Source organism: Panthera onca, chromosome D3 (genome assembly GCF_046562875.1).
Source record: "Panthera onca isolate mPanOnc1 chromosome D3, mPanOnc1 haplotype 2, whole genome shotgun sequence".
Classification (NCBI taxonomy): domain Eukaryota; kingdom Metazoa; phylum Chordata; class Mammalia; order Carnivora; family Felidae; genus Panthera; species Panthera onca.
This window is the reverse complement of record NC_138350.1, coordinates 16,175,820-16,203,093: the sequence shown is the minus strand read 5'-3', so window position 1 is coordinate 16,203,093 and position 27,274 is coordinate 16,175,820. Positions and strand designations below refer to the sequence as shown.

The window sequence follows — 27,274 nt, the reverse complement described above, 5'->3', positions numbered from 1 at the left end:
GAGTATCTTTAGGACAATTATTTTATCTTTTCTGTCAGGCATATTGCCTATCTTTTTCATTTTGCTCTCTTGCTGTGATTTTGTCCCCTTCTTTCATTTGGGACTTAGGCTTCTGTCTCCTCATGTTGTCCAACTTTCTGTGTCTGTTTCTATATATTGGGAAAGTCAGCTATGTCTCCTGCTCTTGAAAGTAGGGGCTTGAGGAAAAAGAGGTCCTGCAGTAAAAAGGACAGAGTATTTGAATAGACACTTCAGCAAAGAAAATTTAGAGCTAGTGAGTGTGTGAAAAGATGCACAACACCATTCACCATTAGAGAGATGCACATTCAAACCACAGTGAGTACCACTCACATCCAAATAGGATATCTAAAAGTAAAAAGACAGACAACACCAAGGGTTGGTGAGGATGTGACTTCTCTACTGCTGGTAGAAATAGATAATGGGACAGCCTTTTTGGATAACAGTTTGGCAGGTTTTTTAAAATAAAATTAAACATCCATTTGTGATCCAGCAGCAACTCCACTCTTAGGTATTTACTCAAGAGGATGAAAACTTGTATCAGCACAAAGATCTGTATGTCAACATTTATAGCAGCTTTACTGATAATAACTCCAAACTGGAAAGAAGTCAAATTGCTATCAATTGGTGAATGAGTTAAAAAAAAAAAAAAAAGATGTGGTATGTCCATACAATGGAGTACTACTAAGCAATGGAAAGGAGTGAACTCTCAATACTGATCATGCAATAATATGGAAATATCTCAAAAGTGTGAAGTTAGCTGAAAGAAGAGAGACTTGTATGATTCCATTTATATGAAATTCTGGAAAATTATAATGATAGAAAGCAAACCAGTGGGGGAGGGCACAGTGGAAGGAGGAAATCAACTGCAAAGGGCATGTCAGAACTTTTTGAGGAAAATGGTAATGTTCTATAGCATGAAAGGGAGAGTAGTCCTATGATTATCTCATGAGTATTAAAATTCACCAACTCCTATATGTGAAATTGGCAAATTTTGTTGTATGTAAAATATATTTCAATAAAAGTGACCAAAAAAACCCACCGAGCTCGTGGTAAAGAAAATATTAATATTGACAACAATAATTAAACCCCTTTAATGAGTCAGATGCTCTGCATACATTTGTCTTCTTTTCTAGATCTAGGAAACACATGCTCAAAGGTATGAAACAACGTTCCTAACGTCACACATCAGGGAAGTAAGTGGCAGAGCTGGGACTTGAACCTGGAAAGGTGAAGGCACAGCCTACACATTTTCTACAGGACCCCTCAACTGGGCTCTGAGACCAACAACCTACCATCCTGTGGCTTGGAAATGGAGTCAATTGCTGGGGAAAGATGCAACCCTAACACCTGAAGAGCGTCTGGTTTCTCCTTGGGAATTAGCTAACAATTACCAAATCCATGCATTTAATGAGGTGGAAAGTGGCCTATGATAACAGCAATTAGCACTTAAACATTGCTCTTTAATATTAGCTTGCTTTAAAGGCATGTTTATTAAACACTTTCCACAGCCCTGGGAGGCAAGAGAAGGATGGAACGGCTGGCTTTCCAAGAAAGCCAACCGAGGTGAGGAAGTGGGCACGTTATCTTCCAGGCCAGTCTCCTACCAGTCCATAAGAAAACAGTGGCCTCAGTTCATTCAGCCAACAACATACAGAGAAAGGGCACATGGTGAATGAAAGATCTCTGATTCACAGCTTTGATGTCAGGGAAAGTAGGTGTGAAATGCGGTATGCCTTTTGGCAAGGCCCTTCCCCTCTCTGAGCATGTTCCCCCAGTGGGTCAGTATGTGTGATTCCAAGCCCTGCATATGCCCCTTGAATTCCCATTCCAGGGATGACTGAATCCTTAGGGGATCACCCAGTTCAGCACACTGGTTTTGCAGAGGGAGTGACTGAAATCTTGGAGAGGGTGGAGCCTTGTTTAGGCAGTCTTTCCGAAGCAAAGTTTAGTTCCATGATTTAGGGAGGGTGGAATGAATAGGTTTGGAATGAAGGAGGAGTGGCTGAAAAAGCCACTCTGTGGTTCAGTACTTTTGGGACAGCCTGAATCTGAGGGAGGGCTAAACACATTAGGGGAATATGTTGGATAAATAGAACTCACCAGTGAGTGAGTAAGGGTGTGATGATAAGTAGGTTGTAAGCCAATGAGTTTCCAAGGAGCGAGTGACCAAGCGAATGAATGAATGATGGGCCGTACTTTCCTGTTTCTTTGCATGCTTTGTGAATTTTTTGTGGACAGCCGGGCATTTCGAGTATTGTGGTAACTCTGGAAATCAGATTTTCCCCCCTTCCCTGAGGTTTGCACCTGTTGATGGTCAGGGGTTGCACCTGTCTGTTTAGTGACTTTTCCAAACTCCCCCACCCCCTATCCCACAGAGATTGTATTCCTTGTCAAGTGTGGTCACTGAAGCGTCCACTTGGCTATCCAAGTGCCAAGACCTGAGCCCTGTCATTTCCTTAAAATGCAAACATTCAGTCCTTAAGTCATTTTCTTCACAAAGCATTGTCCTGGTTGTTGGAAGTCTTGGGTTAGGTGTCAAAGCTTTGATTTTTGTCCAGAGTTGACTTCATCAGGGTTTGAAAGTTTGGTTGTTTGAGTGGAGGCTCTGATTCTCCGAGCGGCTTGCTCCATGATTTTTGGTAATGCCAGTGGGATACAGAATTCCCGGTTAGTCACGGTTCCCCATCCTTCCTATTGCCCCCCACCCCCCGTGCCAAGTTAGCAACCATGTAATGCTGTCCTGGTATATTTTTCTCAGAGAACTACCTCTCTCTACGTGTCTCTAATAAAAGTGTGAAAATTAAATAAGGGATATGAGAACCCCGTGTTTTAAGAAAATAAAAGGGGGAGAGTATATTTCTATATGGAAAAGAGGAATATTATTTTGTGCTCCATGTGTGGATTGACTGCATGCGTATAACTCACTTGCGGTTACTCGTGTGGTTTTTCTCCTTGGAAGAGTGGAGAAAGGGAGATTTTTGCCCAGTCTAGCTGAGCCAGTGTCCCCTGGAACCTGCTAGGAAGCGAGCCCACAGGTAGGGGCTGGGGGTGGGTCAAATGAGCTCTTCCGTGAAGATCATTATTGTGACATTAATCGCCAAAGAGCCTCTTGGTAACTCCCTCCCTCCCTTGCCAACCTGTCCTCCATCCTTTGTCTCAGAGTCCCTCCGGGTGACCCAATTTCACTTCCTAGGAATTCATTCTATGGCAGAAATCACGTCAGCCAGGCTCACAAAAGTGAGGCAGATCGCGGAGGCAGGAAAAGCCACTTTCAGGTCAGGGCTGCCGCTCAGGCAGAAGGGTGACCGCTCCGCTTTGCTGAGCACCTACTGTATGCTTTAAAAAACAAGCTCATCCCATCCCCCCCAGCGGCTCGGTGAGATAGGCACCATGACTTCTACCTTATAGAAGGGAAAACCAGGACGGTTTCATCACTGGCGGAGGTGAGATGTGAACCCAGCTAGGGAATTGTATGTCCATGGTGCCGCACACTTGTTTGCTCACTTCTGTCTGTGCTCACTTCCAATCAGTTGCGTCTGGTGTGGACAGTTCTGTGAAGGCCCCTATTCACATCCTCTTTCCTGCCTTGCCTCAAGTGTGTGCTACACACTTTGCTTTTGGTCCTAGGCCTCTTGAGTGCCATGAACTCCTGCTGCATCTTGTGTGGACCCCCACAAGGGAGTCTGAAGCCCCGCTGAAAACCCTTGACCAGTGAAGGTGGAGAGCTGATGGGCAGATGGTCCTGGGAGGCGTTCTGTAGACTTCTCAGGAGGTCCTGGTGAAATGGCCCCTTCCCTTCCCCCCATGGCCCTCAGCCAAGACACATAATACACATAACATGTAACATTGGCCTTTTCTTCTTCTTGTCTTGTTTTCTCTGCTCCCCGGGGTCGCCCCTTGATGAAAGGACCTGCACGCAAAGCCTCACCCCAGCTTCTGCTTTCAGGAGACCCCACGCAAAGGCAGGCACCATAGATTTCTTAGATCAGGAAGCATTCTGGAGATGGATGTTGGGATTCTGATTGGTGAATGTAGGAGGCTTAGGTATGCAATTACAAGGTGGAGTTTTACACAGACTGCCAGACCAGACATGCCCACAAGGGGGTTGTCTGTCTTCTTCAAGACAATCCTTATGACCAGTGTCTTGCTTCACACGGATGGCAGAAGTTCCTACACTTTGGGGCTAGCTTACAAGCTACCCAGGGGGAAACCGTACCATGAGCACACTGTTGTGCTAAGTTTTCGGTGCGACAAGACCCCTCCACGCGACAAGACCCCAATCGTGTCCATTGAGGCTGCTATAACAGAATGTCACAGACTGAGAGGCTTAAACAACAGACATGGGTTTCTCATGGTTCCGGAGACCTGAAAGGACCCGCTTCCTGCCTTCTTGCTGGGTCCTCCCTTCGTGGAGAGAGGGAGGGAGGTTGAGTCACTTAGTGTCTTTTTCTCCATTTATAAGGGCATTTAATCCCATCATGACCTAATCTAATCCTAATTACCTCTAAAGGCTGCCCATCCTAATACCATCACACTGGAGATTCGGAGTATACCTTTTGGGAGGACACATTCTGTCCCTAGCAGTCTCTGGTCCCTCAGGTTAGCCAGTGAGAGATGCTTCTCCTACTTACTAGAAACTGAATCCCTCGGGGCGCCTGGGTGACTCAGTCGGTTGAGCACCCAGCTCTTGATCTCGGTGCAGATCATGACCTCACCGTTCATGAGATGGAGCCTTTCATCGGGCTCTGCGCTGACGGTGTGGAGCCTGCTTGGGATTCTCTCTCCCCCTCTCTTGCTGCCTCTCCCCTGCATATTCTCTCTGTCTCTCAAATAAATTAAAAAAAAAAAAAAACACAACAAATCGACTCCCTCATTTGTGAGATCTTCCCCAACACCATTAATAACAGTCATGCTAATAAAGAGAATAATACCCTTGTTCTTTCCTTCCCCTGTAGATATGGTCCTGTGCCCAGGACAGCAAGCCCTGTAGTTCTATTTCATAATCTCCATTTTAGAGATGAAGACATGAAAACCCAGAATGTGTAGCAGCTGGCCTCAGGTCACACAGCTGAGTCCCAACGTGAGTCAGGTTCGATGTCAGAGGAGCTCTGCATCCCACACCTCACCCAGTTCACTGAATGAATGAATAGCTCCCCTTTAAAGTATTTTTTTAATGTTTATTTTTGATAGAGAGAGAGAGAGAGTGAGCGCATGAGTGGGGGAGGGGCAGAAAGAGAGGAAGACACAGGATCCGAAGCAGGCTCCAGGCTCTGAGCTGACAGGGCTTAAACCCACGGACCACGAGATCATGACCTGAGCTGAAGTCAGACACTTAACCGACTAAGCCACCCAGGCACCCCTACCCTTTTTTGACATTATCCCAGAGACTGTCAACCTTGGCACTATAACATTTTCGGTCAGGTCCTTCTGTGTCATGGCAGGAGCCGTTCTGTGCTTTGTGGGGTGTTGAACAGCATTCCTGAACTCTACCCAGTGGATGGCAGTAGCACCTCTCCCTCCCCCCACTGCGACAGCCAAAATTATCCCCGCTCATTGTTAAATAACCCCTGGGGTGCAAGATCGCCCCTGCTGAGAACCCCACTATTGGAGGTATCTCGTTCGGTTTTGATTAAAGCTAGGATTCCGTTGTCCTCATTTGGAAACCACTAGATTAGATGATTTTTTAATTTCCTACTTCAGGTCCCAAGGGATTTACACGCTTCCCCGAAACTACACACAGAACTCTGTGTGCGTGGGTACACGTGCATGCTCACGTCTTGCCAGGGAGGTAATTCATATTTTCATGGTATTTTTAAGGTGGCCTGAGAACTGCCTTCTGCAGTCCCTTTCCAGTCTGATGACTGGGCCTTTGGGGTTTTCAGCCCCTCTTTCTCTTTTCTTCTGCCCTCTATCCCAGTGTCCCTGCTCCATTGTCCAAAAAAAAAAAAAAAAAAAAAGGCATCTTGGTTCATCCTTTCTCCATTCCTCCTGGGGAAGAAGCTGTCACCTTGCCTCTGGGGGCTGGGGAGAGTGGCAGTGAAGGGAGGAGGAAAGAATTTCTAGAGAATCACTGAGCTGTGGAGTAAGAGATTATTGCCTAGCTGTTGCCATGGGGATCTATAAATCAGCCTTGCTGCTTAGAACCCAGAGCCGTCTGGCACACCAGCTCCCTGCCTGCTTCCCCAGGGGCAGCCTCGTTTCCTTGTGCGCCCCCCCCCCCCCCCCCGGGGTCCTCAGCCCCGGAAAGGCCAACCCTTCACAGGGTCTCTTTTCCTCTCTCATCTCCTGTGCTTCGGCCTGTCTTCTCCCTATTGTCTTGCCAGACCTGCTCCTTCCTTCTTGGCTTGGGGCTCATTTCTCCCCCTGGGAGGCAGGGTAGTGATTAAATATACAGACGCTGAAGCTCGACCGCCTGATGTCAAAGTCCAGTTCTGTCATTTCCCAGCTGTGCGACCTTGGGCAAACTACTTACCTTCCCTGACCCTCAGTTCCCTGATTGCAAAAGGGGGAGACTGAGTCTCAGCCTCCCAGGGTCCTGGTCATGACTCAGGGACGTTACACGTGTGAAGCTTCTAGCACAGTATATCTATAACTAGTACTCCAGAATATAACTAGTTCTCCATAAATATTAGCTCTTCTCGTCGCTGTGAGTAGTTTCTCATTTCCATTTCTTATCAGCCATTGTCCAGGCAGCTAGATCCTTCTATCCATTCACTGCAAAGTTTGTGAGAGCTGAGGTTGGTAGATAGTGTTAAATGTGATTGAACAATTCATTCTTCCATTGGCTAAATGTTTGTTCATTATCTAGTCTTTGTTCAGAGGTGAAGGCATGGTTTCTGTCCAAATAGAGTTCATACCCTGGTGAGAGAGAGAAGGGGGCGGGGGGGGGGGGAGATCCCAAATTACTGAAGTGATAACAATGGCCACGTCCAATGCTGTGATCCAGGGGGTTAGAGGAGGAGCTGAATTTGGTCTTTGTAGCCAGGGGAGGCTGCCTGGAAGAGGAAGAGCCTGAGCCAGATCTTAAGGAGGCAAAGATGTTAGCCAGATAAAGCCTTTCCAGGAAGAGGGGACAGTAGGAGTAAAGGCACAGAAAAGAAGCATGAGGACAGTGTGCACCTGTGTGTTTGGGGCCACCCCCCCACCCCCCCACCCCCCGCGCCGCCAAAAAAAAAAAAAAAAAAAAAAGACAACCCTGCTTGATTTGGAGCATTTGCCAATATCCACGGTGTAAATATTGTCACCACTGCCAGTTTCAAGCTCCCAGTGCGACATCACGGAGTGTGAATATGAGAAGAGATGTGCACAGTTGGTTCTCAAGGGTCCGTAGGAGTGGGCTATGCCACGCCACTGGCTTTGGGGACTCAAGCAGGGGGTCAGTAATTAATTCAGTATTGCTGCAGATAGAATCCAGCGCAGCTAAGGCAGTAACAACTCAGGTCTGCTTTGGCCGATGATTTGTGGCTCTTCTCTGAGTCCCAAAGCATCAGCCTTGAGTATTCCTTAACTCCCTGAGAACAGTCCACCCACACTTCCGTCACACTTACTATGTGCCAGGCGCTGAGCTAGCTCCGGGGGGGTACAGAGATCATAATGCCAAAGAGCCAGGATGCACGGATGATAACGATCACGATGCACTTTCTGCTGCAGTGACTGCCCAGGCTGGCAGGTGTAGACACCCCTTTGCCTCTCGGTAAGCACAGAGGGTCCCTCCCACCTACTCCTGGGCTCCGTCGTTGGGGGAAATCTGACTCTGAAAGTCTGATCTCAGGCCTGGGCATTCCGAGTTTTGGAAGCCCAGGTAACTGGTTAGAGGTTGGGCGCTAACTTGGGTCACAGAAGAGAATTTGGTCCCGGAATTGCCGCCCCACCCCCTCCCTGTTTAGAACACCCCCAAGTGTGGTCCCCACCAAGATGGACCTTCTCTCTCGCTTCCGGCCGACTGTTCGTTCCCCATAATTATTTAGCACATGACTCCAGAAGACCCCCCGAAATCATTTTGTTACACCACATTCCATTCTATAACGACTGTTCGTTTCAATTAGCCGTCAGAGGCCTGAGGCAGAGTCGCTCGGCCCTGCTCGGATACATCACCACCTTTGTTTGAAATTGGATTTAAGGCAGCCGGGGCGTGGGGGGTGGAGTGGGGGGATAAATATTTTATCATTTCTTCCTCCCCGATGTTCTGCCGGTTCTCATTTCCATGTTTCTCCCCCTGCACGGCAGCAGATTGCCGACTATAAATTTGAAGGGAAATAGTAAACGTGCGAACATGATAAATAAACATGTTGCTTTTGCGGGGACGGATATTATCATCCAGATTTATGGCTCTCCTCGCCTGCCCGTTTTATTGCATTTGGGGAAAAGCCGAGCGAGGTTTCCGTGTTCCATTGATCAACTATCTGCCCTTCGCCCTCGTCACCCCCCACCCCCCCTGAGTCACTGAAATATCAACCTGGACCGGGGACACAATTTCTCTCCCAGGAAGTGAATGCATCTTGACAGGTGTTTTCTTTGGGGACAGATATTTATAGCTGCAACCACGACTGCACCGCTGGGCACTATTGTCTACACCCGCCCCTTCCTCAGTTCTCAAAAATTGAACATATTTTTGTTCTCCTGGTGGGAAAAAGTGGCAAATCAATGATTTAAATCTCCATTCCTCTGTTTCTCTCTTTCTGCCTCTTTCTCTGCCTCTCCCTAGTCTCCCCCTCTCTGTCTTCCACCTTCTGGACGGTCTCTGGATCATTCCCAGGTTCGAATCCCAGCGTTGCCCCCGATTTTTGTGTCACCCGAGCAAATGACTGACCTTCTGTGAGCCTCTCACCCTCGGGGCCACCGCGCCTTTTCTCTGGTGTTCCATTGGTGTCACCAATTTACAGGGAGAAATTCGGGAATTATTTCTATGCCTGTCTCCACCTTCCCTCCCCGGTCTCACCCAACTCGCTTGGGGACGAGGGGCTACGTCAGCTTGCCTTCTTTTCTCCCTCCCGCACCTGCTCCTCCGCCCCATGTTCTCCGTCTGTCACCGGACCTGCACCCGGGACCTGCCCCGGCAGAACCTTGGTGGCCCCTTTGCCTTCTTGGCTGCTGCCTCTCCCCACTTCCAGTCTGTCACCAAGTCCTGCGGATTCCTCCTTGTGCCTCTCTCTGCACCCCTCCCCAGCCCTCCACCTCTAGTTTTGAGTATCCCCAAAGTGACAGGCATTGAGGGGGTCTGGACCACAGTCCCGTCTCAAGAGGATCACTCCAGCGGGGTCTCTGCCCCGCCCCCCTCTCCAGGCTTGCCGCGCCCCACCCCCACCACGTACTTACTGTAACAGCTAAGGGACACCCCGTGGAACCCAGGCCTGCAGTTCTGTTGCTAAGGAAACCACTTCCTTGGTTACCGGCCTGGGTAGCGCGTTGCCTCACTGTGTCTGCCTCCAGCAGCGTGGCCCCCTCTCTCCCCAGGAAGATGAGGAGGCGGCAGGAGAGGACAGCAGGGGTGGGGGGTAGTGAGCAAGAGACAGGCAGAGAGACAGAGATCGAGAGATGGAGAGATGCTTGCACAGAGCAGAAATCAAGAAGGCGCTCCGGACGAAACGGAGGCGAGGCGAGGCGAGGGGAGGGGAGGGGAGGGGAAGGGCGGTGAGGGCAAGACAAAAGAAGTTTAATGAGCAGCTGGAGGAAATAAAAGCACAAAGAGGAAAATGGAGCGCCGGAGGGCATGTAAAGACAAATAGCCAGAAAGAAATCGATGCGAGAGCGAGGGGATCTGGGGCTCCCCTGGGGCTCCCCGTGGGCCCTGCCCCCCAGCATCCCCTCGGCCTCCCCATCCTTCTCCCCCTCCCACATTGTGCCCCAGAAGCACGTTTGCAGCCACCTCCTGGGTTACTGGAAAATTCGGGAAATCCCAGCCGTCAGCAGACGCCGGGTGCTGCCTGGTCTCTAGAGGTGACAGAGGATGGGCCAGGGGTCCTGGCTTCCGGGCTGGGCATGCCACTGCGCTGGGCATCCACTGGAACCCCCAGCTTTCCTTCCTCCGATGCGCTGGTGCCGTCACTCTGGATGTGCAGAGGGACTTTTCGGGGAAGGCCCTGACTGGCCAGTTTCTGCCATCACCTCTGTGGGACGTGGGCCAGTTCTGGCTAGTGACTGGGCATCAGCACGCAACGCCCCAGTCCACTGGGGTTGAGAATACCCTCCTGGGGTCAGTCACAAGCCACCTAGGGACTTTCCTTCTTTGCCCCATTCCCCTCCTTAAAAGCTTTCCGATTACTTACAAGTATCTGCTGGGTACCTGGTAAAATGTAAACTGCGGGGACCAGGATTTTTCTCTTTTTTGTCCCTTTTTAAGCCTCTAGAAGCTAGAGGAGTGCCTGGCCCACTGTAGATGCCCAGTAAAATATTTGTTGAAGAAACGAGGGAATGAATGAATGTTGCCTTCGTTCCTTCTGGGTCTGACCTACAGATTTGATTCAAGAGGACTGCTGAAGTGTGATACAAATGGGCAGAAATTGGCCAGAGAGGAGGTTGCCTAACTGGCCATCTTGCCCCGGCCTAAAGGGGTGGGAAACCCCCTTGCCCCCTGCCCTGCAGTGACCTGTGGTGGGAGAATATGGCAGAGAGTCTGTGAGATCTGAGGAGGAGAGTCCGGGAAAGCGTGGGGCTGCAGGTTCCATGGCTTCCCTCCCTTCTGGTCAGGGAGGAACAGATCATAGAAAGGGGAAAGGAGATTGGCATATGGCTTCAGGGCTCAGCTTGGGACCAGAGTCAAGGCTCTGTCTGAGGTCAGATGAGGGCCCAGCCAGCGTTCAAGGTCAGGGCCCAGAGTGACCAAGCAAAAGACCCACCCAGGACTAGGCCTGGGGCTCAGTCTGTGGCCACAATCAAAGCAGTGGGCAGATTCAGGCTCGGTCTGGATGTAACATCAGCATCCATTTTGGAGGCGGGCCAGGGTTTAGCCTATGACCCAGGTGGAGTGCTGTCGGTGACTTGGGTCAAGACTCCGTGGACACTTATACCACACCCTCCCTCCCTCTCTCTCTCTCACACACACACACACACACACACACACACACACACAAACACACGCCCACTTGTGAAATCGCCTTACACAACACTCCATGACAAGGTAGAATACTCAACAAAACTCGCTTTTTAATGATGGTGTTGACCTGAGGAATCTTCGGACTGAGGCTTGTGGCCTGAGTGGCCACCAGCAGAGCTGGCCCAGGTCTTGGACCAAGAGTCACCCCAGAGAGCGCTGATCTCTAAGTGGGAGGGGAGGCCACGCCCTCGACTGCTTCTCAAAAGACTAGAAATTAGCCTGGGTGGGGGGTGGGGGAAGAAACATGGTATAAAATACATTCAGGGCCCCCTGGCTGGGCCCTGCAGTGGCCCGAATCCCACAGCTGAGGGAATCAGGGAAGAGAAACACAGGCTCAATCCCTAAGCCCTTCTCTTCAAGTGGCCAAGTGCCAAGGGGCAGAACGTATTAGTTCTATTCCTCTTAAAAAAATATATCTCTTTACACGCTCCTTCTCCCTAGTCTCTTGGGTATTTGGGAACGAGCATTTTTACCTGTCCCCCGAGCCTTCGAAGGGGCTGACTGGGGGGGCTGCTCCAGACAGAATAGCAAAGATCTGTGACCTATGGCTTTTGCATCTACGTGGTAGGGAATGAGACAGGTGCACGGGTATGGGCTGGATGTGAAGCCATTGGTATCCGAGGCGGGGGAAGATGGGTCCTGAATCAATGCTTTCAAAGACAGATAATTAGCAACCCAGGTCCTTGAGAATCCTTTGGTTTGAGGTCTTAACCACCAAGGGGGCAGTGCTTGTATGGAAATGAAGAACCATTCCCATTCTGAGGCAGGCCAGCCCCATTGGACTATGACCAAGGGGAGGTCAATGGGCTGAGAAGGTAGTAGGGTCATGGTCCCACCTGATTTGGAGCACTTTGCTCTCTCATCTGGATAGCAAAGGACCCACTGGTAGGGGTCAGAGGGCAGTGTAGGGCGCCACAACAGAGAGCTGTGTTACTCAAGATTCTGCATGTGGCCATCCTGGCGGGGTGACTGTTGGCGCCTGAGAACCCCCAGAAGGGAGATCAAAGATCCCAAGGTCACCTTCTGGCTACAGCAGGGGAAGAAAGGGCAGAATTCCGGCCCTAGAGGTGGCCAACCAACCCGATGGCTTCTCAGGAGCACTGTGGCGAGAGGTGGGCTCATGACAACAGCGGCCCCACGCGGTGGTGCCCGTTAACGTCCTGTGAGCATCATGGCCTCCGCACCCCACCCGGGCTGTCTGAGACCCTTCTTCAAACAGAAGCGGCCTGGGTAAGTGTTGGTGCCTGTGATTCCGGGGGTGGAGGGGAGAAGGTAGGGGGAGGCCGTGAATGTTCAGCCCAGAAGGGAAGAGAGTCTGGGGCCACTTTCTCCTGCTACAGTCCCTTCCACTCTGTCATCGAGGTCCTTGACATCTGCAGTGGGACACCCATGTCCTGGGGCCACCGTGAGCCCTCCCTCCCACAGGTGGGGCCCAGAGTGGCGGGGGGGGGGGGGGGGGCAGGGGCAGAGGAGACAGAAAAGGGTCCACGTGGCTAGAACATCTCCAAACCAGGGGCCCCCTGTGCCTCCAAGGGTGGGAGTGCCCAGTCTCTTCCCTCGAGCCTTCTTGGTCATGCAGGAACGTCACTGAAGGCCGACAGCGGCCAAGGGGATTGTCCCCAAGCCAGAGAGAGAGGACAGATGGGTTGGGGTGGGGGGGGGGGCGTCCCCAGGAGTCTCGAGACCCCCGCTCGGGCGGGACTCCCGGCCCCTTCCCTGCCTGATGCATCATCTGGGGTAGTAGTCGTCGGGAACGCCGGTGAGGTTCCTCCCCTTCAGGGCCGCGTCCACCATCTTGATGTAGGCAGAGATGACCTTCTGCATGTCGGCCGTGTAGGGGTCGTACTCGAGCTTCCGGAGCCCCGAGCGCTTGAAGTTGCCGTCCTTCTGGCTCTCCACGCACAGCAGCCGGTCCTCCCTGACGGCCACGCCCAGCAGGCTGACCATGCGGCCCAGCTGGACGAACAGGTCCTGCTTCAGGTCCTCGAAGTGCACCACCAGCACCTTCTTGCCGAACTTGAGCCAGTCCAGCGTGTGAGTAGCCCACCACGGGGCGTAGTTCCGCACAAACTCCGGCCACTCTGGAGAGAGGAGGCAGGGCCGGGTCAGAGGGAGGAGGGACTCTGGGGACAAGGGTCAGGTGGCAGCGGACGCAGTGACTGACAGCGACACCCTTACCCAGTCCTTCGGATCCCCAAACTGGCCTGATTCCTGCCCCCTCCGTGCCGCCGCTTCCGCCTGGAAGGTTCTTCACCTTGTCTTTGGGGATAACACCACCACTCGTTGGGTGCTCACTGTAGGCCCGGCACAGACTTATCCATAAATACGTGTATTTACTGTACCTTCTATATGCATTTGTATTCACGTACAATAAGCGTATGAATAGAGCTACTCATTCACTTATTCCTCATGATTCTGTGCGACAGGTACGCTCGTTTTCATTAAACAGGAAAAAAAAAAGAGGCACAGAGAGGTTAAGTCAGGTGCTCTTGGACACACAGCTAATCATCGGTAGAGCCAGGATGGGACACCAGTCTGGCTTCAAAGTCTAGGCTTTTCACCATCAAGTTACCCTGTGTAGTAGCAATTCTCCTCTTTGGTAACGGTTATCTACTCCCAGGTCCTACGATAGTAGGACCTTTGTATACGCAAGCGGATTAAAGCATAGGAGGTTTTGAGCATGGGGCCCCAGGCCCAGGAAGTGCTCAATAGATGTTGACTCAATACTCTTCCTGTCATTATCCTGAGATGAGATCTTGCCTTCCCCGGCTCTCCTGGCTCTGGGCTCCGCAACCCCCTTTGAACCCCCCGCGTATGTGGTCTCTGATGGACTGGGCTGGGGGTAGAGTTGAAGTCAGGTGCTCTATATCGTCATCTTTGCCTTCGTGTTGTTTCTCTACTTTGTATCATCATACACTATGTTTTGTTTTGTGGTGTGTTACCTGGCCATGGGAAAATGGCAGGGTGGATTGTCACCAGCAACGGGAAGGTGTTTGGGGATGGTCTGACTCGAAAGGCAGGCTACAGGAGAATGTGAGTGACGGCTTGGGGAAACCCTAGAGAGGACCTCAAAGAGACACCAGCCAGCCCTGGAGCTGCTGAAACTGACAGAACGAGAATCTGGGTAACTGTGGAAGGAGATCACAGAGGATGCTGGGAAGGCAGAAGGGGATTCCAAACCCCCACTAGGACAATCAGAGGGGGCAGGCGCCCCAAAACGCTGAAGCCAGACCCTCTGCTGCTCACAGAAGCACCACCCTCCAGAGGGATTTGTTTATTGAACGACAGTCTGGTGAGTTTTCCAAGCTGGGTGGGGGGTGCCCAACTGGTTCTTAATAACTAAATCCTCAACCTTTGCTGGGTGATGGGTGCCCATGATCTCATTTAATCCTAGAAACTACCCTGCAAGGAAAGGGCTACTGTTCACTTGTATCACCAGTGAGGAAACTGAGGCTCAGAGAGGGTAAGTGACTGGCCCGAGGTCACACAGCCCTAGGCAGCACCCTCCAGACCAGGCCTGTCTGATCCCAGGTCCTAATCCTTTCCAGGCACCAGGAGCCTCACCCCCACTGCCTTACACCCAGCAGGGGCTCAATAAATGCTTGTTGAACTAAATTGAAATTCCCAACCGCCAAACTGTGACGTGATAAAGGGCTCCTCTTTCTTTGCAGAACACATCAAGACCTGTGGAGAGGCTCCGGCTCTCCCAGTGGCCCCCCCCGGAACACCACCGCTGCTTGGGAAATCTATATCCTGGTGACAAGGATATATTTTATCCTGACGATAAATTATTTACAATGTATCTGGCTAATTGGGCCCACACTGTTGTAATGGGTTAAGACCAGATGTATGAGTGATTAAAAGAACATATAGCATGTGTATAGTTTTTTGGTTTTTTTTTTCTTTTTAAGAATCTCTCCACTCCTGAGTCACCTCACGACGTCCCGGATGGTTCAGGACACCTGCTGCTCTGATGGCAGAGGCCCAGGTGGACGGAGATGGTACTCAGTCACCTAGTAACACGCAGATCGGATTTCTAGGCTTGGCCACTTCTGACCATCTCAAATATTTGCTGGAGGGGGTGCTGCACGGTGGCCGTCGAGGAGAAGGAAGGACCCGCCTGCACGGTGGTCAGAGTCCTGCAAATGGGGCTCCTGGCCTTCAATGCAGGTGGGCGGAGACAGCATGGCATCCTTGGAGATCACCGGGGGATGGGACTGTATGTTGCCTGAGCACCTACTATGTGTCGGCCACCTCCCCTTTTCCCAAGAAGCCTGGAGAGTGAGACTTGGGCCCATTTTACACGCAGGAAAAAGGAGGCTCAGAGACACGAAGCCAGTGGCTCAAGGCCACACAGTAATCACCCAAGACAGGATTTGAACCCTGACTGAGCCTGGCGCCTGCCCTCCTAGGAAACCCTTCGGGATCAGCTCCTAGTTTACCACGGCTCACTTCACCTTCGGCTGTTGTTCTACGACTCGGGGTCCGTTCACGGACAACTTGGGAGTCAGACGGACGGCATTCGCAACCCCTTTCCTCCCTAGAGTAGCTGAGGGGCTCGGTCGGTCTCCCGGTGGCTCAGTTTACCCATCGGCAGAACAACTGCGCAAAGACCTCCGTCCTGGGCGTGCTGGGCAGAGGGAATGGAGTAAGCGCAGCAAAGACCCTGGCACCTGGCCTGGGATCCAGCAGGTGCTCCGTAAGTGCTGGCTACGGTCACGATCATCCTTGATGCTGGTGCCCCAGGTGCCCCACCTGTCGCATCAGAGCTTCCGGGCAACACCCGAGCTGCCTCGGCAACGGCTGTGTGCCTACCCCAAAGATGGCCATCCTGGCTGTTCCTAACCCACTTCATCAGAAAGAAGGATAAAAGGTGAAGACAGAAGCCCCGATTAGCACAGGATTCCCGGTAACTGATCGCTGCCTTCAAAGCGGGTAATAAAGGCGAGCCGAGCCACGGACCGTTGGTCACCAGTGCTGGTTCCGCCGGAACGGTCCCACACGTGCGCCTGGCAGGGCCCCTCGGGCCCCTCTCTGCTCCCTCTTGTCGAGAAGAACCGGGGCCTGATTAATAGCTTAACTGCACTTAATTCCCCATGGAATCATCAAACACAGTCTGTTTCATTAGACAGATCAGGACGATTCACCTTGTGTAATCATATCACATAAAACTTTGCTTTGGACCCACTCCAGGGAGATTGTAAAATTAATGTTATGGAACCCAAAATGGGGGGGGCGGACGGGGAGGGTTGCAAGGGCCTTGACCCAGCTCTAAAGGGGAAGGGGGCAGAGGCAGGGTGGGACGGATGTGCTCAGCAGCTAGGGGAGCTCTGCTCTTAGGGAGGTGACCGTCACCTGCTAGGGGAGGGCATTCTAAGCCAGGCGTTCTCAAACTTGCAAGTGCCTAGGAAGCTTCCCAGAGAATCTTGTTAAAATGCAGATTCCCATTCAGGGACCCTGGCAGGGGGTGGGGGAGGGCTGAGATGTGCTTTTTGAGAAAAGCTTTTTAGAAGCTTCCAGGTGATGGACACCACTGATCCACAGGCCACACTCTGAGCTGCGAGGTTTTTATGAAGGCAGTGGTTCTCACGTTGGGGCATCAATGTGTATCAAACATCTGGAGGGATGGGTAAGACCCAGATTTGCCAGGCGCCCGCCCGGAATGTGACTCCGCAGGTCTGTGGTGGGGGCCGCAGAATGTTTTTCTAACCAGTTCCCAAGTGATACTGATGTTGCTGATGCAGGGACCCTAAAAGCAAGGGTCTCAAGTCCCTCCAAGGGCCAGGCGTTAAAGCAGAGAGAGAAATGGTTCTTTGGGGGAAGGCTCTCAGAGCACTTAAGACTGGGGTCAGGCCTGCCTGGGAGGTGATGTGGTGGAGAAGCCCCCCCACCCCCCTCCCATCCTGGACTCAGCTTGGGACCCCAGGCCCCCAACTGGAGATAGATTTGCTGGAATCTCTTCTCTCCCATCCCCTGCAGCCTCGTGGTTGGGCCTGTCCTGACACCTCCCTTATCTTTGGTTTTCAAGCTCCCAGCTGCCTTGATCAGGAAAGAGGCAAGGGGCTCCTGGGAACTGGAACTGTCTGAATCTGAGACCAGGCGCTAAACCAGGAAAGAAGCAGTGAACTCATCAGGAGGTCAGAGACCCCTCAAGGTAAGAGAGCCCGGTAGCTAACGCCTGGGGTTGAACCCCAGCTCTGCCAAACCCTGGGGCCTTGGCCAGTGAGGTGAATAAGCCTTCCTGGGATGGTGTCCTCGCCTGTGCAATGGAATGCCACCTTGACCACAAAAGCCTTTCTTCCCTCTTCCGGGAATTAGAAGGGTTAAATGCCATGAAGCACGCAAAGTGCCTGGCCCCATGCGAGCCTCCCAAGTGAGTCCCCTCCCTTGTCCCTGGGGACATCGGGATACCTGGGAGCCAGAGAGCTGGATTCTACTCCTGCCCTAACGACCTTGGCAGGTCCCTGCCTCTCTCTGGGCCTCAGTTTCCCCATTAATAAATAGACAATCAGTGGTTCTCAGTCCTGCCTGTATCCTGGACGCTTTAAAAAATACCGATGCCTGGGATCCACCACAGCAATGGTCCGGGTGCTGTCTGGGCACTGGGACTTCCCCACACTCCTCCAGGGATGTTGGCGTGCAGTGGGGGCTGGGGACCCCTGGGCTTGGTCAGCCCCAGGTCCTTTCCAGCTGGACCAGCAAAGTCTGTGCTCAGGACAGGCCCTCTGTCCTGGGCGCCTGCAGACTTCTCAGCCTGGCCCCGAGTGGTGTTCATTTTCGATTGTTCTGTAAGTAAATCGGAGGACCTCTCGGGGAACAAGGGCACAAATGTCACCGCCTACGCTTCCACCCTCTGGGGGGGCTGGTGAGGCAAGGGAAGGCGCAGAGGAACCCCCTGACTGAACTGGGAAGCCAGGGCACGGTTGGCCGGACAGGCACAAGAGTCTTAATGAACGAGGTCACTGCTGCAGGTGTAACTGCCGGATTGCTCAGTGCACACCATCCCGTCAAGTTCCGGTCCTCTCTGGGGAGGGGCCAGGGCTGGAGAGCAGTTTTGGGGAGTCGGGGGGGGGGGATGTGGAAAGCACCCCTCAGTGTTGAGGCTGGAGCAGGCTGGGTAAGGTGGAGAGAGCTCACATTTACAGAGCACCTACTGGCCTGCGAACCCCACCGTTCCATCGACGTTTTGCCCCATCCGTTACCACTGTGGTGGTGAAGGGCCGGGGCTCAGGAGCAAGACTTTCTGGGGTCAAACCCCAGCTCTCCCGCATCCTGGAGAAGCCTCTTCACCTCCCTGAGCTTAGCTTGTCCCAGCTGTAAAAGCAGGGTCAAACGAATGGGGTTTCAAGACTCTCGTTACTGCGATGGCGATGCGGGTGGAAGCCGATAGGGGATGCTGAGAGCCAGAGGGATTAAAGATACTCAAGAGGACAGAGCTTGGGTCTGACGGTAAAGCTCTCTCCATTATCGTGGGCCACCTCCCTGTGAGACATTCATCCACACAGCTGTCATCTAAGTACCAGAGGTGAATGTCAAAGGCAGATCATATTAAGATTCACTGCTCGGGGGGGGGGGGGGGGGGGGGGGTCAACGCGGTCACCTCCCAGCTGTGTGACCAGGCGCAGGTCACTTAACCTCTTGGAGCCTCACAACCCAGAGTTGTTAGGGGTGGTTCACCGCAGTGCTGCTCTGCGAGTCCTTAGGAGCTCATGAGTGACCTCATGGCCACCAGCCACCGACCCGGGGCTGAATTCAGGTCTCCTGACTCCCAGGGGAAAGGGCTCCTGAAACGGTTTCAATCCATCCCATATCAATCATGTGAGGGTTTCTATCTCCATAACGAGTCACACTTACAGAGTGGTTTTAAAGGGTTAAATTCTTAGAGCCTCACGATGATTACCCCCGTCTTATAGATGGGACAAACTTAAGTCCAGGGGAGGGAAGTGGCGGAGATGGGCATTGAACCCAGGGAGTTGCTCCTGGGCCCAAGCCGAGGCCCTTGCCCGCTGCCCTAGGGCATCACACTGGCTCTCAGCAGGGGACGCTGGGGGCGGGGGGAACGCAGGGGGCCTGCCTGGATCCCTCGCGGCAGACAGCACCGGCCGCTCACCCCAACCTGCCGCACCCCCGCCTCGCACCCCCCTCCCCCTGTACCTTTGCCCTTCCAGTGGGCATGTGCAGCGAAGCCGATGTGGCCGCCGTACTTGCGATTGAACTCTGCCATGAGCGCCTTGTAGGGGTTACGGATGAGCAGGATGGCGGCATCGAAGGCCTCGATCTCCTTCTGGCCGCTCTCGTGCGTCTTGATGCAGATGGTCCTGCCGCTGCGCCAGTGGTCCCGCTCACCTTTGAACCCTTCCCACGGGCAGGGGAAGGGGGGTACAGGGCCATGAGCGGGGGAGGCGAGGAGTCCCGCCACACCCTGCCCACCCAGGCCGCCTCTGTTATCCTTCCACGTTCATTCACACTCCCATTCCTTTCCTCCTGTATTTACTGAGCACCTACTACGTGCCAGGCATTGTGCTGGGAGGTGGGGATAGACTCTGCAAAAAGACCCGTGCGTCTCGCTGTCGTTGGGAGCCAGATTCTGTAAACCGTGACCGAAATAAACGTAATGAACCACAGCGCTGCCGAAGAGGCATGGGATGCTCGCTGAGGCACAAGAGGCACCTGACGGTGACACACTGGGGGAGCCCTCTTTGGGTGGACTCCCCATCCCCAGGCATGGCCGGTGAGGCGCTTTGGCCGCTGGGATGAGGACAGAAGCGGGTCTCTGTCAAAGCCCCCAGGTGCCCCACATGCTTGTTTACTCTTGTATGCTCCTCCATCACTGCGAGACGGACGTGCACTAGCAGGCTGTTGGTCCCAGATGGTGAGAGACTCAGGGAACAGACACGGATAAAACCCACGGTCTGGAGCTGCGCAGCCCAGCCCGCCTAGCCAAGATCGCGGACCTAGTCAGGCGGCATCCGGCAAAGTTTCCTGGAGGAAGAGGTGCTTAGGCTGACATGTGAAAGCCAAGGAATCTACTAGCTCGACAGAGGAAGGGAAAGGTGGTGGGAACAGCGGATGCAAAGGCCCGGGGGTGGGTCGGAAGGAAGGTGCCACATGAGTGACTGCTGAGAGCAGAAAGAGGGGAGTGTAAAGCCAGATAGGACGGTAGGGGCTGTGACCAAGAGTTCAGCACGAGACCCCAAACATTAGGCAGCCCTTAAAAGGATTTAGGCAAAAGAGAAAGGGACATGATCAGATTTTCATTTCAAAAAATGGGGATGGGGCGCCTGGGTGGCTCAGCTGATGAAGCCTCTGACTCTTGATTTCAGCTCAGGTCACGATCTCGAAGTCTGCGAGTTCGACAGAGATGGGCGCCTGAAGGTACGGAGCCTGCTCGAGAGTCTCTCTCCCTCTTGCTACCCCTCCCCTGCTTTCTCTTAAAATAAACTTGGGGGGGGGGGGAAGCTGGGGAAATGGAAGAGATTTTATAGATGAGGAAACAGGCAGAGAGAGAGATCAAAGAACGTGCTTTGGCTATACAGGCAGCGAGAGGCAGGGTCAACATTCAAACCCAACTCATCCAGGCTCCTGAGACCGAGTTCTCCAAGTCGCTTAGATGGCATCTTGCAAGCCGCGTAGAAATGGTACCGTACCGGCACCTTCAGGATACCGGCTGTGTTTCCAACTCAATGTTATTTCTTTGGCCTCCGTGTCCTCATCCATAAAATGGCACCATGCAGCTTCTCTTTCACAGGGCTGCTGTGAGAAACCACTGAGGCACACAGTTGTACGTGTTTCGATAAACAGCAGCTCAAAGAGAACAAGTCTAGGGGCGAAGCCACGGACTGAGGAGCCACCCTGCCTCCTCAAACCTCAGAGTTCATTTTTTTCTCTCCTGGCCCACGCACGAAGGTTTCTGAGGCTCTGCCTTTGGCTTTTAAGGTGGATTAAGATGAGGCCGGCATGGGACCTACTTCTGTTCCTGGAGATCAGGCTTCAGAAAGGTCTGGCACCCCCCCACCCCCACCCCGGGGTCACAAGGTAACAACGCCAGGAATGGAATGTCATGTCCTGAGCCAGATTCCGTCCTGGGACTTGCCCAGTGAAGCTGTAGGAATTAGTCCAGCCTTGCACATCGGCGCTGGCCCGTGCCCACAAGGAAACATGAATCCACAGCCTTTGAGGCCCACGGGCAGCACAGTGTCACGGGCCACTGAGGAATGGGGTCTGGGAGCGTGAGCCCGGGACACAGGATTTCACGGCGTGCAGTCACACATGACATCGGTAAAGCCCCTCATGACGCGGACGAGGGGCTACCCGACTATGATTTCATTCTCTCTCTGCCAAAATCTATGTCACCACCGGCACAGCAACAGAAACACAGACGCAGGGGTTGCACAAGAGCGCATACGGGTTCTCAGAGAAGAAAAACTACAACGTGGCAGAGGGCTGAGACTAGTTTAAATCAGCCCCCGGGGGTTGCTGGGACCCTCAGTCACATTTCACTTTGCTACGGGATGGAGTCAACCTCGCACAATATTTGTCAAGATACAAAAAAACTAAACACCAGAGAAGACCTGCTTTGGTCTCGGGTTGCCTGAGAAGTTAGGCTGCAGGGTACCCTGGAAAAGTAGGGAGGTGGAGAAAATTCCACTTAGCACAGTGCCTCCCAGAGAGAGGAGTTCTGCATCTAGGAAGGCGCCTTTGAGAAGCCATATGGGATCCACATGCCTGAGGACCTAGCTCAGCTGTCCGCCAGGGAGGGACCTGTAGGTAATGACAGAGCAATCACGGGTGCAAGCCTGGGGCCAGAGCGGAATTGCGGAACTCTACCACCAGGGGGCGCCCTCTGGCGCCCTGTGGGACACAGGACCCAGCAACTCCACTGCATCAGTGTGAAATACTATTAGAGTTGTGGGTACATTTTGCAGTGAAGGAAACTGAGGCACAGAGAAGGGCAGAGACTCCACCCACATTCCTGCAGGCCCCGGAGTTTACTGGGGCAGGAAAGACCTACTCCTGGCTCTGGACACGGACACCCTGGAGGCTGGCAGTCCTCCGGGGATGATGGGGTTTATTTTGAGGCACTTCTCAGAAAACTGGTCCTGTGTCAGCAGGGCCAAGAGGCTGCCTCCCCAATGCCCTGCCCCACCTGTGGGCCCCCAGGGGCAGAGAAGGGCCCTGCCCAATCTGGGCAGTCACCCAGCCCCTCCCACCTCTGGGTTCTGACAGGCCACAGAGCAGGAGCCTGCACTTGGGGCTGTGGGGTCCCTGAGATAGGAAGGGGGACGGAAGCGGGGGGGGGGGTGGGGGGGGAGAGAAACAGACATCAAAATAAGGAGATAAAGATCAGAGGGAGACAAAGACCAAGTAAGAGATGGACACAGAGAAAATCATAGTTTGCAAATGACCAACCTCCCTGGGTAAGAGGAAGAGAAGGCAGAACTCAAGGGGTATAGACATGTGGATTCTGTGTGGGGAGAATCCATCTACCAGTCAGTCAGTCATTCTCTCCCTCCATCCCTCTTCTATTCAACAGTCCCTCGCGGGGGCAGACTGTTACCAGGATGAAGGAAGACGAGGTTGCCGAGAAAGTGAAGGACAGAGAAAATTCCAGGCAGCCCATCAGAAGTGGGAGGGCCCTGGGGGTCCCCCACCCCACACGAGTTTGTTCCAGAGGAGGAAATCGAAGGTTCAAGGGGCAGGGGACAGACCCCCAGTTATCCAGCTAGTTAGAGGCAGGGAGGAAGGAGGAAACTCCAAAAGTTGCCAACCAGCAAGAGTCCGTGGAGGCTCCATTCGTCATACAGAAACCACCCGCTCTGGGCCCATCCCTTCTAATCAACGTCCTCTTAAATGTCCCTTCCACTGTGCCCTTCTCCCCACCACTGTCTCTGCGGCCGAAACGTCCCATCCAAACTCTGTGGCCAGAGAGCTATTTCACACATGCACATCTTAGCACAGACCCCCCTGCCCTAGAACCCCTCTTCACCCCACTCCCTGCATGAGCCTGCGGCCCCAGGATAATGTGCACTGTCCTCAGAGGGCTTGCACGGGCTTTGCCTGTCCGGTCCCGGCTGCCCTTCCTGTGCCCCACCCCCCCCCAGCCCTCCCCCCTTCCAGCACCACCAGACTATTTGATTCACCAATCACATGGTCTCCTCTTCCGGCTGTTCCTCACATGTCCGCCCACCCCCGTGGCTTCTGCCCGGGACTCCCTCCTCTCCTTTCAGGTGAGTCCTGTCCACCTTCTGCACATACAACCCCCACCCAAGACTGAATCACAAACTCTGTAAGCACGCATCCCAGAGCCGGGCCCATAATGATCAGCATTATTAACAGTGACATGACATTTACAACAATAAGGGCCCCGCTACAAGGAAGGAGAGCGCTGGATACAAGGGAGAAAAGCAGGAAGAGGGGAAGTCGGCCAGAGACGCTGCAAAGGGGGATGTGACCCGCAGCTTGGGGAGCAGGTTTCCAGGCAGAAGAGCTAGGAAGGGGGTGGGGCCCGAGGTCCCAGGGAGAGGAAACCCGCGTGCAAATGGCTGGTGTGTTTTCCACCTGTGAAGTCATCATACCTGGGGTTGGATGTGTGAAAGGGGCAGCAGACTGGCCCCCCAGTGGGGGCAAATCCACCCCCCCCCCCTCCACTCCAGGACCCTCCAGCTCTGAGGACTTCCTTATGCTGTGGTGGTGGCTGGAACGTGGGGTTAGCAGAACCGACTGATGCTATGGGGGGGGGGTCCTCTATGCACCTGCCCCCCACTGCCAGCCCCCAACTCCCAGGGCCAACTCACTGTTCCCTGCAAGGGCTCAGGACACAGGAAGCATTTTGAAGCCCCTCACGAAAGGGGAGCTGCTCAAAAAGCTTCAGCTGCCCCTCTCGGAGGGACCTAAGGAAACGTGCACACGGTGTGAGCCTGAGGACCGGCCAGGGAGGGTGTATGTTCTCCCTCTCTCTCTTTTCCTTTTTAAAATTTTAATACACACCTCGCCCCCCTAATTACCAACTCTTGATATTCCCCCAAGACTCGAGTGTAAAATACACGGTATTTTAAGTTTATTTACTTATTTTGAGAGAGAGAGAATGAGAGAACAAACGGGAGGGGCCGGGGGGGGGACAGGGAGGGGCAGGGGGGGACAGAGGATGTGAAGTGGGGTCTATGCTGACAGTAGACAGACCGAGGTGGGGCTTGAACTCATGAACCGACCTGAGCCGAAGTTGGATGCTTAACCGACTGAGCCACCCAAGTGCCCCTAAAATACACAGTATTTTTTGAATGCTGTGGGTCCAGAGGTGAGAATACTGGGCTCCCGGTCTAGGAGCCAGGGGCCTCACTCGGTGCCCGAATCACCTGGAGAGGTTTTAAAAAACTGACACCCTGTTCCCCTCGTAGGATCCTGATGGAAATGGTCTCAGGTGCAGCCTGGGCATCAAGACTTGAAATGCTCCCCGGGTGATTCTCATGTGTTGTCAGAGGCCAAGCCCTTTCCTTTGCCTAATAGTTGACTGTCCCAGTTACAGGTCGCTTAAAAAAAAATGTATACTTTACAACATAGCCTCACACACACGGTCTCGTTATATTTCTTTCAAAACCGCTAGGAGTTCAGTGTGGACATCCCTACAGTATAAATGAGGAGACTGAGGCTCAGAGAGGCAAAGAAATGTTGCCCAAGGTCTTGTACCTGGTAAGAGTTCGGTCTGAAAATTCAATCCCCTGACTCCATTTTAAGATTGTTTCCTGTGGTCCAAAGTTAGGTTGAATTAGACCAGAGGTGGTAAATACCTGGCAGGTGGCCACACTGTTCCTCCTCCTACACCGTCAACAGACATCACTACTAGATTAAGGCACTTTGGTTTCTGAAAGAGAACAGAACCTCAGAATCCTTCTTAACACACAGATTCACTGGAATGGACGCATGAGGTGATACCACTTTGCATCCCTGGACTAAATGCTCCTGAAGGACCCTCCTATCCGTAACGTTCTAGAATTCCAGAAATAGGCTTGCTGCTGCAGCCACAGGAAGGTTAGAATGTGAGTCAGCCATGGGATGCTTTCGGAGTCGGCTTCCCCCCCTGCCGTTCTCCAGGGCAAACCGGAGAGAGTCCCGTCTGTCCCCGGGTTCCTCCCAGCAGCTCCCATAAAGGCAGCTCAACTTAGTGGTTAGGAGCAGAGATACTGTTGAAAGCCAGGCCTGGGTTCAAATCCTGGTATAAGCAAGCGAGACACCCAGTTTGGAGCCTCATACGTATTAAGTGCTCAATAAATGATCACTTATGCCAAAACTAAAGCCTGATCGATATACAGAAAGTCGGGATTCTAAGGCCAACCCCCTACCTGCTGCTAAGCCCATCCTTCAACCCGTCCCTTGTCATCCTTCTTGTCTTTCTTTCCTCCTGCTTCTTACCCTCAGACAGATGCCCCCTGGCTCTCCCGGAGCTGGGATGGAAGGATGGCTCTCTGTCAACACCAAGCTGCGTCCGGCCAGTGCTTGGACCATAGTATTCACAGCCTCCATTTACTGAACACTTACTCTGTGCTAAGCCTGTTACACATACCAACTCACTAACCTTCACAATGACCTCACCAAGTACATACTGTTAGCTCTGATTTGCACACGATGACACAGGCCCAGAGAGGCACAGAAGCTGGCTCAAAGTCACACAGCCAGGAAGTGGTCTTCATCTGGTTTACAGACATAAAGACCCACAGCCAAGGGCTGCCCCACATACGTCCCCTGATATTCCCCCGGCCATGTCTGGGAGGGGGCTTCACGACCCATGGGTATTTCATCCAAGACATTCAGTTCCCCAGTGCGAACCCCCAGGGCTTTCTTGCCTATGACGGAGAGGTAAGGATGTGGGCTCTGAAATGCAGACAAGACACCTGACCAACAGCAGGTGCTCCATAGGCACCCCCAGAACGAACCTAGTTTTGTTACCTCTGTATACAGCACAGGACTGCTGGTCAATAAAGGTCTGTGGTGAGGAACCTGCACCTAGTAGGTGCTCAAGGAACGTTTGTGGCGACCTCAACGGAGGGAAGGTACCACATGCGTGCAGTAGGTGCCTGATGGCACAGAAGCTGCTCAGGCGATGTTGGTGGGCTCTAAGCGAAGGGAGGGGGGGCCAAGCGCACAGTAGGTCTTGGCGAACGTGCCCGGGTGAGTGGAGTGGCGCACAGTAGGTGCTCAGGAAGGGTATTCCCATGCCCTCCCGATGGGTCCTCTCTGCTCCCCTCTGCCTCCTCACCTTTGTTGTAGAGAGAGCCGTCAAAATAGTAGCTGCCCGTATAGAAGCCAGTGGCCAGCTCGATGAGGTGGCGAGCCCACGTGTTGCCAGCACCTGGGAAGCTGGCCAGAGCGATGAGCTGCTTGGACTTGGCTGGGAGGAACCTTCTGTCCATGCAGCGGTTGTCTGCAAAAGGCAGGGCATGGTCAGGGGCGGACAGCGCCCGTCCGGAAGGGACCAGGGCCTTGAGCCCCATCCCGGCCCGCTTCCCAGCCATACGACCCAGTGCACAAGACAGAACTCTTTCCGGGCCTGCCTCCCCATCTTTAAAAGGAGAAAATGGTCCCTCATCACAGGATTGACGTGAGGGTTACATCAGCTCATGGATGAAAAGGGTTGATCACATAGCAGGGATTCAATGAACATCAGCTACAAGGAAGCGTCTTCTCTCCTGCCTCAGTTTCCCCCCGGAACAGCGAGTCGCTCTCTCACACCGCCCCCAACTCCACCGTCCTTCCCTCTAGATGCAAACCCTCATACGGCATCCACCTGCATGGGATCCAGTCCAAGGTTCTGATCTCGGCCTCCAAGTCCCGGGTGGCCTGGCTCCTTCGTCCTCCGGGGCTCATCCCACCCCCCACCCCCGCCTGCCGGCCCTTGGGGTCTCCGCACTTCCTATCTGTGCCCTGCTCCTTCCTGACTCGGCACCTTGGGTAGGAGCCTTCGCTGCCCTCCCACCTGCCTTTGCCAGGCAGACTGCTGCTTTCCTTCCACTCCGCTGAATCAGCACCGCCTGCCTTCCCTACTCCCTGGGCTATCATTCTCGAACACTGTCCGTCTCCCCCATATGGCTCATCTCAACTGTTACTCGAACGACTATTTGTTTAGTTGGAGACCCTGCCTACATTGCTTTCTGCTGCCTCCCCAGCACT

The 27,274-nt window shown here is 53.3% G+C and overlaps 1 protein-coding gene across 5 annotated transcripts in view; it reads right to left on the bottom strand.

Annotated features, from left to right (window-relative positions):
• Positions 1–11,143: 11,143 nt before the first annotated feature.
• WSCD2 (WSC domain sialate O sulfotransferase 2) overlaps positions 11,144–27,274 on the bottom strand; it is a 115,386-nt gene continuing 99,255 nt past the window's right edge. For all 5 annotated transcript variants that reach the window (XM_078435705.2, XM_078435700.2, XM_078435701.2 and 2 more), the window contains 3 exons: positions 26,364–26,528; positions 19,268–19,468; positions 11,144–13,194 (listed from right to left, as the gene is read on the bottom strand). In XM_078435705.2, the coding sequence (XP_078291831.2) occupies positions 12,842–13,194; positions 19,268–19,468; positions 26,364–26,528 (719 nt within the window). In that variant the 3' untranslated portion in view covers positions 11,144–12,841. The remainder of the gene's footprint in view (positions 13,195–19,267; positions 19,469–26,363; positions 26,529–27,274) is intronic.